At 41.7% G+C, this 11,980-nt stretch overlaps 1 protein-coding gene across 1 annotated transcript; it reads left to right on the plus strand.

Moving 5' to 3' along the window:
- Positions 1-165: 165 nt before the first annotated feature.
- carf (calcium responsive transcription factor) lies at positions 166-9,827 on the plus strand. The gene is made up of 15 exons (XM_066687366.1): positions 166-280; positions 3,180-3,300; positions 3,529-3,708; positions 3,970-4,087; positions 4,333-4,462; positions 4,966-5,047; positions 5,213-5,406; positions 5,578-5,694; positions 5,878-6,021; positions 6,223-6,468; positions 6,800-6,962; positions 7,564-7,633; positions 7,879-7,991; positions 8,239-8,608; positions 8,771-9,827. The coding sequence occupies exons 2-15, from the start codon at positions 3,190-3,192 to the stop codon at positions 8,857-8,859; spliced, it is 2,127 nt and encodes a 708-aa protein (XP_066543463.1). The 5' UTR covers positions 166-280; positions 3,180-3,189; the 3' UTR covers positions 8,860-9,827.
- The last annotated feature ends 2,153 nt before the right edge of the window (positions 9,828-11,980 follow it).

The following is an 11,980-nucleotide window of genomic DNA, read 5'->3' on the forward strand; positions in this document are numbered from 1 at the left end:
AATAACGAAGGTAAACAGTAACACCGTCTCTGAGGCTTACTTAAGATAACTATTCAGCATGTGTCGTGTAGGTCATACATATGTAAAAAAAAAAATGTTTTCGTTGATCTTAAATCATATTTGCCCAAAAAGTAAATAATTGATATTTGACTTCAGTGTGGGCAAATATTACGGTGGCTTATAAGTGACAAAATACTCCCAGCTACCCTACTGGTACGGCGTTCGCCTTGTGTCTTCATGGTGGGAGCGAGCAGCGGGCGAAGTCCGGGGTGAAGACGAGGTTGAGTAGACTCGTTTTCAATTTTCTGTCCTTCCTCTGTTTATTTCCATTCCTGAGCTCCGCATAGGAAGCGCTTTAAAGAGACAGGGCCGCCGGTATGGCGGTGTCTGAAACCGACTGCCCTGGTGTCTGTCATTTTTATTTGCCTTTAGCTCTTTACTGTGCTTTTTTTTATTACTGCATCATCCAACATGGCGATCTTTGAATGTGTGTTTTGCTCAATGTAAATAACAAAGCTTTATCGTTTGTGGATTTGCAATTGGTGTTTGTAGAAAGCACTAGCCTATCGGTCATGCTGTAAAGTCGGTTTTATATATGCATTTGTGTTTATTATATTTAGTTTAAATGTATTCAACAGTGATCATTCATTCTTAAGTTCGTGTAGAATAGGTTTACGTCCAATTGAAACACTAGCCGATTAACTTGATGTAAAATGATGTTGAATCTGTGTAGGCGAAGTTCATAGTCCGTCTTCAATTGATGTATTATTATTCTATTATTATTCTTAGTATAGTAGTAGTAATATTGCAGATATATACCATTATTAATGGGAATAAAGCCCATGGTGCAGCATCAAACATGCCTTACTACACGAAGCTTGACACATCTGTACACTTTGACTATTTCCACGGTGCTCTTGCGGCGGTGGGTTCTGATCTTTCCTTAAGCAGAAGGGCTGTGTATGCCATTGCGACTTCCCTTGAAATACAGTTGCTTATTTGAACATAAATATCAAAATATTGTCCTCAGGTTCAAGGTAACCTGTTCAGTAGTTGTTCTCGAATGATAACGCATTATTATTATTATTATTATTATTATTATTACTAAAATGGTGATGCAAAGCTCTTGGTATTATCAGAAGGGACAATAACACAAATTACTTCCATTTAAACCCTAATCACATTATTGTAAATACATCTAAACTAAATGTTTAAAGTTAGTATTAGGCAGTCCACAGCCTCTGCTACGCCATGGTTTTCAACCAGCATCTAATCCTTCATTTATATGTCTCCACTGTATGTGGCATCCTGATGTATTTGAAGATACATTAATCATAGCAGGATGTGTGTTTTAACTTCTTCTGTTTCTGTTGTTGTGTGAACATATACTCAATGTATGAATAAGTACCATGGGCATACCCCTCCATTCGTATTTCCCCCATGATTAGCAGAGGAAGGTTCCTGTTTTCACTGTACTACTTATTTTGTTTTTTGGTGCTTTCTTTTTTAAAACAGGGAAAGTTGACTAATGTTTTTGTAAGCATTTTTTGCCTCGTCATTAAAGAACTCTTGAATGTTTAACGCTTCCATTAGAAGGTGACATTTTTAATGACAAGTCTAAATGATTGAGTGAATAATAAGAGAGATTAATTATATTAGGCTGTATATGAACGCCAAGCTGCTCCAAATTTAAAATATTATTCAAACAAGCTATTTAACATTCACAGATAGTAAACCCCACCCCTCCGGAAGTGTCAGTGTGGCTCCCCACCAACCATCTGTTCCTGGCTTAACATTTTAATAGACTCTCTAGGGGTACAGCTGTTGATTTTGAAAATACAGATTTCAGTTTTACTGTCAAGCCCGTGGCTTGTCACTACAAAATTCCCTCTGTGGTTTGACAATTTATATCTCAATAATGATGGAAAGTGGACCCTTTTGCACAAACTAGGATTGTGCATTTCACAGAAAGATGTATGCCCTTTACTTCAGCAGACCTTTCATGCTAAATCAAACCAATAAAACTACTCATTCTTCTAGACAATTAAAAATATTAAACGAAGACCAGAAATGTTGAGAATAAAAGTAAGAACTTCAAGCAAAACTGCATGTAAAGCAGTGCTTAAGGGAGGAGGAGGCATAGGTGAAGTCACAGTAACACAATAGAAGGGCTAACAATACATGTTACAAGTATGCAGGAACATAAGGAAGTATATGCTCCTTTCACACCAACACACCAACCTAGGTTATGGGCCACTTTGTAGTGTGAAAGCACATACGTGGGTAGAAAGTGGGTTCCCCCATGTTAGGAGGGTCAGCCAGCCAGCACTATCCTGATTTCCATCAGTGACTGTTGATCCAACTCACTTGAAACTGTAGTGTGTAATTTTGAACTTAGCAGCCCTATCTCAAGATCAACTCCTAATAGCACCATCTATAGATTGTTGCTTCCGGTAATATTATACACAATTATTCATTTGTAGTAAGGAACTCTGACAACACACTCTAGAATATAATAGAATTCTGACAACGTTTCTTCTACTTTTCTAGCTATTTAAATGGAGCAGAGAGCAGTATTTATGCTCCTGAAGCAGATGCAAAAGACTGACCACACATCCAAGAAAAAATAATATATAAGAATCACAGCCACTAGTGAATAGTATATTATAGTGGTCTATTGTTGGCTTTTTGCAAATATAAATTGCAGCTTGTGCAGAATAAGTAATACATTCTAGTGCATGGCATAATATGTGGTTATTAATGCATGCAGTAGGTAAAATACATTATTAAAAATTTGATGTAGCTGGTGCAGTATTTTTTTTTTAAGTCTGTCTAACCTTTCTTTAAAGGACTCAATTTATTGAATGGCCGTAATTGTTTCTTAGGCATATATTGGGCAATATATTAGCCAGAATGTTACATGTTGATGGCTTCTTTTTAAATATGCTTTTAATGAAAGTGGCTATAAGCACATTTACAGACTAACTGAATTGTAATCACGTTCTGAAAACCTTCTAGCATAAACCAAACAGATATCTTATTTTTGGCCTCACTGGGGGACAGCAGTTTAAACAGAGATTTTTAAATAACAGTAATATTTATGAACATACGTGTTTAATAATCATTTAGAAAATGTTGATTACAGATTTACAAACCAGCTGTGTGTTTGTGTGTCACAGCCTATGGGACATGGAAGAGAATGTGAGAGAAAATGAATTGTGTGCCGAGGGCGGAAATGCATTACTGGAAGCAGAGGCCAGCGCTGCAGACGAAGCGGAGAATTCCCAGCACACCTACCAGGTTTGTGGCCACACAACGGTGGTAGGACCCCAGTGGTGTGTGTGTGTGTGTTTCATTTGTTTTCAAACAGAAACCAAAACTATTTAAAATTGTAACCAGCCATAAATGAGTCTTGACACTTCCTCTACTCTCATGACCTATGTACCAGCATGTAAGCACAGCCGATTAATCAAATGACAGGGATCTTGTCATGATAGAAACTGACACAGCCCTTTTGTGTTTTTGCAGCAGTTGCCCTGCATCAGTGCCGGAAAGTCGAGACTGGAGCTCCAAGGGCTCCCGATCGCGTTGCAGCTTCCAGAAGATTCCCAGGCCTCACAAAATGCCTCGGAGCAGGGGGTGCAGAACCAGCCCGACGAGTTCATAATTTTTGACCAGAATGGGCAGCCAATCCCGTACGAGCGCATGGTCAGTACAGCTGCAGAGTTGTCCATCAAGCTGTCAGCCATTTGCATTTCTTAGGAACTTAGGAACTCAGCATGATGTTTAAGTCACATATAAGTCTTAATATAAGTTGAATATTTGTCGAACCTGTTAAATGTTTGTGAATTACATGTGACACAGGGTTGTGAAGGCTTAAGTCTAAGGCTGGAATTGAAAAATAAATGACTCATCTACTAATATATCAGCACCTTAATCCAGTTGTGGAATCATGGTCTTTGTTCACAGATGATCGTCTCCAGCCAATCAGAGAACGGCCCGGTCTACGTGATTCCGTCCAGCCAATTAGGAGCCGCGCATGTGTTGCTACCTCAGGGACAGCTCCTAGACGTCACCGATACGCCACGTATGAAACTTTTAACCTGGTCTGCAACAATTAACAATCATACCAATAAAGACCTTGATGCTACAGATAGGTACATCACAAGCACAACATGGGCATTTTAAATCACTTTGTATTATACGCCTTTTTCATTTAATTTATTATTGTTGTTATTAATCTTATTATTATTATAAGATGTATTTGTAATTGCTACTCTTTGGTAATTGGCTGGCATCCAAAACATTTATGCCAATGACTCTGTGTTTCAGACTGCTGTGAAGATAAGGTGGGCAGGGACGAGCTACAGACTGTGGCCGTGACAGCAATAGCAGACAGCACGAGCAACTATGTGGCACCAGCGCAGCCGGTTGGCACGCTGGGTAAAAACACAGCGCCGAGGTGAGCTTACCCTTAGGGATGTCTTATTCCTTTTTAACCAAATACAACCAAACTACACATTTAATTTTCACACAACACAACATGTGTTCACTGCATTCTTGTTCATTACACATCAGTACCAGAGACTGAACTGCCTTACTGCAAATTAAATGGCAAGCAAAACAAAGGCCATAGGTTGTCGGAATATCATTTCTTCTTTTCTTATTAATGAAGCCCTTTTGTTTCCACTGGTTAATTCAAAAGCTTTCCATTGTGCAACTGGCAGGTGTCCAGTAACAGTGTGTTGAAGAGAATTATTGTTGATAGGACCCCATCAGTGAAATAGTTGCGAAGGTCAGATCCCAACGTTGATGTGCTTCAAGTGCTGACGTCACTCTGTCCCAAACATCCCATATGTCTTCTTGCTTAAATACTATCCAGATGTTTTTAAGCTGGTCTGTTGTGCTTATAACATTCAGTCACAAGACAACCCTTTCTCACCCATCTCCTACTCTCCTCCACAGCTCAGCGGAGAACTTTGCAGTGCCTCTTCAGCCCCTGCCCCTCAATACACCACCCTGGGCTCGAAGACTGCGCGGCTGTGAGGTCAGGCAGAAGGCTTCCTAGATCTGTTCTGTTATAAGTATTATTTATTCCATGCATTTTCAATCATGGTTTAACCCAGAAGGCATAGGTAGACACTGTGAGGTCACAGCAGTAGAGCTACAGCAGTTGACGTGTCTCTCTGTGTCTCTCTGTACTAAAATGCAGAAAATCGGGGACTCGTACCGGGGCTACTGTGCCAGCGAGGTGGAGCTGGAGGCCGTTCTGACGCTGCACAAGCAGCAGACGCACAGCGTGTGGGGCACCCGGCAGTCTCCCTCCCCCGCCAAGCCCGCCACCCGGCTCATGTGGAAGTCTCAGTACGTGCCCTACGACGGCATCCCCTTCGTCAACGCAGGCAAGTTCGCACGCTGAAGAACACCCAATCTTAGCAAGGTCCTCGGCCTCGTTTTAGGCAAATAATTTGTATTGTATTGTGATATAACCTTCAGCTGAAATACATGAAGAAATAAAGACAGTAACCCTCAGTGTTCCTCTTCTCTTGATCCCTGTGACTGTGTCTCTCCAGGGAGCCGAGCAATAGTGATGGAGTGTCAGTTTGGCCCAAGGCGGAAAGGAGTCCAGCCCAAAAAGTCTGTTGAACACGAGATTATCCTTAACCACCAATACAAAGCCACCTGCCCAGCGAGGTAAGGGACACACGCACTGTCACACAAGCATAACTGAGAAATCGTGCAAATTGCTCATAGTGCAAAGGCACACCAAGTGCAACCAATTTGAAATGTGTGACACAAATGGGGACAGTCAATGGCTTTCTGAGATGTCCTTAATTGTCCTGAACATCTGGTCATCTGATTGGTTTCTGCCCCCAGGATTTACATTAAGAAGGTGAGGAAGTTTCCAGAATACCGAGTGCCCACCGATCCCAAAGTGGATAAGAAAATTGTCCGACAAGAGCAGGAAAAAGCATTTTTCAACCTCAAGAAGAGTCTCTGGGAGGCGGGAGGAGTGTTGAGGTACTTTACTCTTGGTGTCGAGATCGTTATTGTGGTGGCTGTTTTTTTTTTTTTTTTACTGTTCAACGAATCAGCTGTTTAATTTATGGGACCACTCCATGTCTGGAAGTGCAAAAATGCTAGAGTACACTCAGATCATGAGTTTTGACCTGGGGAGAAACCCAACTGATTTCCACAAAACCCCTCAATCTTCTCCCCCAGGTATTACGTCCAGCTGCCAACCCAGAAGGCCCACTTGTACCACGACATGGATGCCCCCTACCTCCCACTGCCCCCAGGCCCGCTGCCCCCGCCGGAGGAGGAAGAGCCGGAGGAGGAGGAGCTGGAGCCCCTGCCCGAGGACACCAGCTGTGTCCCGTCCCGCCTGCACCCGCGCGTGGCCGAGAAGATCTGTGAGCTGGTCTCTCAGGGGATGCACCAGGTCTACATGGTCAGGAAACAGCTCAGGTGGGCTGCTCTTCTCATTGTTCTGCAGTCGCTCACTGCACAGGTTTGAGGTGTCACATGATTTACAACACAACAAATAAAGTGCCAAAAAACTTTTTTTAGTTTGATGCTGTAATATTTTGTAACAGTGTCTCCTATTTTTAGTTTTATCCAAACTGAACTGATTTGGTTATTGGGCCCTTTTTTGAGTGAGCTGTGAGATGTATTTTAAATATATTTCAGTCTGTGATTTGTATGTATTTGTATTATATCAGATATGTATTTTATATGTTGAAAAAGACACCCGTGGGGTCAATTAGTAACTAATTAGATCTGTGTTCCTGTTTTCCAGGAAGTTTGTGGAGCGAGAGCTGTTCAAACCGGATGAAGTGCCAGAGAGACACAATCTGTGCTACTTCCCCACCGTCAACGACATCAAGAATCACATCCACGAGGCCCAGAAGGCTTTGCAGCAGGGAGACACTGACTATATCACCCACGCTGCTGAGGCACGGGTAGGTCCGAAGCTCCCAACACTGTTGTAGCAGTAACTCTAATTTCAGAATTTACCAAAACAGCAGCTTAGTTGCTTAGAATGAAATGTCTCTAAATCTTTTATCTATTCAAGAGTGATATATACAAAACTGGTGGGTTTGGGCGCTCCAGGACGAGAGTTTGATTTCCCTCGCCTAACAAATGTATTAAATAAATAAAATTGAGTCATAACTGTCAATCGAAAAGAAAAGGAATGTGTGAGGACTTCTGAAAAGAAATAACGTTTCAGATGTTATGAAATTTGTATTTTTACCACAAGGGAACAGAATGAATAACTTGGCATTTAATACAGACGTCTTGTTTGAGAAATACAATTCTCCACAGGATTTCTGTGAACAGTAGTATGTGAATGTAATTCTAAACAGTGTCTGTAAAAAAAGAAAAGACTCCTCTGTTTCAATATTTCCTATTTTCAAACAATGTGAGCCAAGGTGATCGTGTGACAAGACCTCAGTTTAACCTCGCATCGTACGGCACAGTGGGTATTTTGGGGCTTTGGAAGGCATTGCTTTGTACAAGCCCTCTGTAAGTGATTGCTTTTTTTGCTTTCATGCTCTCTAGTGGACCACAGGCAGTGAAAACCCACTGACAGAGACCGTGACCTTGACACTAGCGCCAACAACTGTTGAAGGTACTTTTCTGTGCTGTTATGATGTCATCAGACATGCTTAGTCAAACCTGTCTTCTTTACACGTGTTCATTGACACAAATTTCGATGGCGGTAGTATGCAGATATCAGTGGCCTAATATAAAGTGAGTTGTTGTGGTGCGTTGACACCTGGTCTTATTTAAACAAGATGCATGTTGACCAAGTCCTGTCTTGTGACTGAAACATGGCTTCTGCTGAGTCTCCTCTCTGTGTCCGGTGGTCCGCAGTAAGCTCACAGAAGACAGGGGGTCTGGAAGGCAGTGACACCCTCTCACCAGAGGCAGTGCAGCTGTTCAGCTCCCTCACTTCCTTGCAGCCCAAGATCTTTGCCCAGCTACATGTGAGTACCTACAACTGTCACACCCCGTTGAAGCAAATACCGTGCTGGAATTTTCCTGCAGCTTGTTAAATCAAAAGGATCTGATAGGAGTTTCATTTCTGTCCCTGTGCTTGCCGTAGGTTTCCTTGCAGGCACTGATTCTAGTCCCTCCCTGCATTACATCATTCCCATTCGGGCGCATTTCTGCCCCATACATTTGAAGGAATCTGTATGATCCTACCATTGCTTTTTGTTCTCACCAACTCAGGGGATTCAGCTGCAACCGTCATTAGGCCCGGGTGATGGGGCTCCTTCTCTAGTGACCGTGATGCCCCAAGGTCAACCCACGCCACTCTGCCCGGCCCCGGAGCTCCTGGACTCTGGCAGCCCACCGGCCCCCCAGCTGCTGCTCAGCCCCGCGCAGTTCCTCCAGCCCAGCGCCTCCCTGTCTGAGAGCTCGCCCGTGCCCCCCGCCCTGGTCAACGTATCCCTGCCTGACCCCGCGCTGCTGGGCATGGGGCAGCTGGTGACCGTGTCAGCCCTCGGGGAGGGCGCCGCCGAGGGGGGGATGCACCAGATCCTGCTGGGGGACGGGCAGACCATCCCTGTTCACATCGTGGGCGATCCTGGCAACATTGGTGAGCCATCAGCCATCTGAACATGTTTGCATAAGAATCCATAGCTGTTATGATGGAGTACAAGGCCAGAAGATATTATGTAATGAAACACACCTCAACACACTCTAAATACACAATCAAATATATCCTGAAAATCACGTTTCCGTTCTTGTGTTGTTTCAGCTCACTCCAGCCCGCTCTCCCTGGCCCAGGTGAAAGTGGAACTGGAGGAGAACAACAACTCCTCGAGCATCAGCTCTGCAGAAAACTGATGGCCCAAGCTCAACGGTCAACGCCACTGCCTGTCTCTGGGATGTGAGAACGAACTTGTGCTCTCCGTGCCGGGAAACCGCCAGAGGCCACCTTGTTGTTTGACTGTTTTTTTCTCTTCTTTTTATATCCATTTTAAAAGCATACGGACTTATGGAGTATAGTGTCACTTTCCAGAAGGGAGAGTGAGGTTAATAGTACAAAAGGGACAAAAAGATATCTATGCAAGAAGTTTTCATTTTTATTTTTGCACTTTTTGTTTTCTTCTACTTGTTGTATTTGTAATACTTCACTGACCTTGCAAAGTCCAAGTCTAAGTAAGCAGAAATGTTTTTTTCCGTTATTGTATTTTTCATGTTGAGTACTTTCTGTTAACCCAAGCAAGCCTTAAATATTCACGTCAACACAGCACTGTTAAAGGCAAGATATGAACCTTTTATAAGCGACAAGGATATATAATATTTATTGTAAATAATTTGATTCACGAGGAAAATGTGATGAGGGGTCAGTATGTGAGTGAAATCCAACTGATGGTTTTTACGTATTAGTCTCATTAAGAAATGTGCTGTTAAGGTAATTTCATTTATTATGTTCACTGCTATTTATTTACTCCAAGGCAACTTATTGTTTGTGTTAGAACTTAAATCCCCAAGTATTGTACAAAGTCACATAGTACAAAATCATTTCATGGTGAATACAAGAATACAGGACAAGAAAAACAGCAAACACCGTACAAAGATTGTTTCATTGTGCCAAAGCTGTGCACATTTGTCCTGTTGAGTGTATTTTCAGCTGCGTAATTCATTGACGGGGACAGTGACTGTTTCTTTTTCACTGGGGTTTAATTGAGCAATCCATTTTTATATAATAATGTTATCTTATGCTGAAATCACTGTTGAGCGATGTTTTTAGGTTGTTCATATGTGGTGGGCCCCAGGCCTTCCTTGACACAAATAAAGTCTAAGGTACAGGTTGCTTTTTTTATTTCTCAAACCACTTCAGTTACTGATGAAATTAAAGCAAACGGTCCAAACATCATTAGTTATTGACTAGAAGTATCAGTACATATGGGAGATGCAGTCCTCAATGCCAAACATGTTCGGAATGTCCTCCTTTTTAATCACTTTCAGCAATTTCAACACCATACTCCACGAGAGGACTTTATTCTCCCAAACAACAAGGTAAACCTCAGGATTGACTGTCTTGAATTAACATGGATTCAAGCAATAGGCCAGTGCTGGAACGGGCACACCACACTGCAAATTCATTGAGGAACAATACATGTCTAATGCTGCCAATCTTCATTCCTAATTTATACCAAAGGTCTTCTAATTTTCAGTTCTGAGACTGCAGGAGGTAGGAAAATATAAGCAACTAAAATGGTTAGAATATAAATTCACCTCTTATAATAGGAGCAAGAACACTCTTTTTTACCTGGGAAGGCTCTTATATTTTTGTAACAAATCAGAAGTGAAAAGATACCCCACCCCCACAGAAGGATCCCTGTTAAATCCCACTTCAAAAATCTATGGATGCTGTCGCTTGCAATTGAATCACAATTGCAGTCAGTTCTCTTGCCTATGCCTAAGGTATATAAAAAAACATATTTTGTGAATGAGAATTTGAACTGGGGTGTGAGCTACAAATCGTTTAAGAACCTTTCATTACATTTCAATTATAAAACACCAAACAATATTATTCAACTGGATTAAAAATACTTTCCGCTATAGCAACTACCCCACGTGTCTACTAAATCATGTGGAAAAGATTCTTGAAATCACAATCAAGTTAGATTTACTTGCCTTATTCGTAAATGTTGTTTTGGCTCAGATCATCAGTTTTCAAACTGTGGTCCGCGTATTCAGTATCTTGCGATCCAATATCCAAAAATGTGGTCTGGTACTCCGATGAAACCACCCCCGTCACACTATTTGCTCCCACCCCCCACTCTCACAGTATTTCACCGTCAGCCCCCCCCCCCACCCACTCTCACATTACTTTACTGTTGTCCCCAGCCCTGCTCTCACACTATTTCACCCTTTGGTGGGTGGGGGAACCCAGCCAAAGTCTGGGCAACAAGTTTGGGAACCCCTGGCTTAGATCAATGTTATGTACCATTATGAAAAGGCTGGTTGAGTTAGAAATTGTTCTTCTCCATCTGTCCTCTGTGCCTGCTGTGCAAAATGACTGCTGAAATGGGAGCAGGACATCCCAAGACACCCACTGACGTTTAACAATTCACTCCTGCACCGCTGTAAATGTGGGAAAATAGCAGATTTTTAGTGTATTTGGTTTGAGTTGAACATATGAAATGACCTCCTCACATCAGCAGAGGCATCATGCATCTACATTTTTTGGGGAGGGGCAATCATAAAATAAAATACAAATATTGGGTATTACATTCCCATCGATTAATCTAGGATACTGTATTTATCAATGTTTTTAACATTATACAAAGTGCAGGGGGAAAACACCTACGTAATTTACTATTTTATTTAAACTTCAACATTACATTAATTTTAGCAAATATCCCTCACACATATGAAATTGAGATACTTAATTGTAGACTAGTCAAAGCATTACATATATTTTATGTAATCAAACAAAGCTTAAAGTTTGTGACTTTTTAATACAAGTATTAAACCTAACACAGACATTGGGACTTTGCCAACACTCCCGCCCCTGACCAATATGGCTTTCCCATCCCAAAATGAACTCACCATGTCCCATAACATCCAGTCACAAAACAGGTTACATTGTGTGTGTATATGTATTAGAGCAGTATCATTTTTAAAAGCCTGTTGTGAAAAACTCAAGACAATTTGACGGCTACAGAAGATGTTTGTAGCGTTACAAGTTTCCCAAATTTTAACTCCTTAAACCCATTTTTCATCCACCGCTGCTCACAAATCAAGACGGAAAACTTTAAATTGTATTCATGCACTTTTGTAAACAACATGGAATACACAAGAAGTTTCCAGAATGTTTTAGGTCTGATCCTGCAGTTTTAAAGAAGAAATGTGGACACTACAGAAATGGACGATCTAAACTGAATCAAGACATTCCAACAGCAGAATTGTTACAATGAATATATTTAACAAACCAGAACAAGGGAACACCACA

The sequence above is a fragment of the Amia ocellicauda genome, chromosome 16 (assembly GCF_036373705.1).
Source record: "Amia ocellicauda isolate fAmiCal2 chromosome 16, fAmiCal2.hap1, whole genome shotgun sequence".
Lineage (NCBI taxonomy): Eukaryota > Metazoa > Chordata > Actinopteri > Amiiformes > Amiidae > Amia > Amia ocellicauda.

Excerpts from the sequence above, each read along its gene's own strand:
- carf (XM_066687366.1), top strand. The coding sequence starts at position 3,190 with ATGGAAGAGAATGTGAGAGAAAATGAATTGTGTGCCGAGGGCGGAAAT. Across the intron at positions 5,407-5,577 it reads CCCTTCGTCAACGCAGGCAA|CCGAGCAATAGTGATGGAGT; the intron begins GTTCGCACGCTG and ends CTCTCCAGGGAG. Across the intron at positions 7,634-7,878 it reads AGCGCCAACAACTGTTGAAG|TAAGCTCACAGAAGACAGGG; the intron begins GTACTTTTCTGT and ends GGTGGTCCGCAG.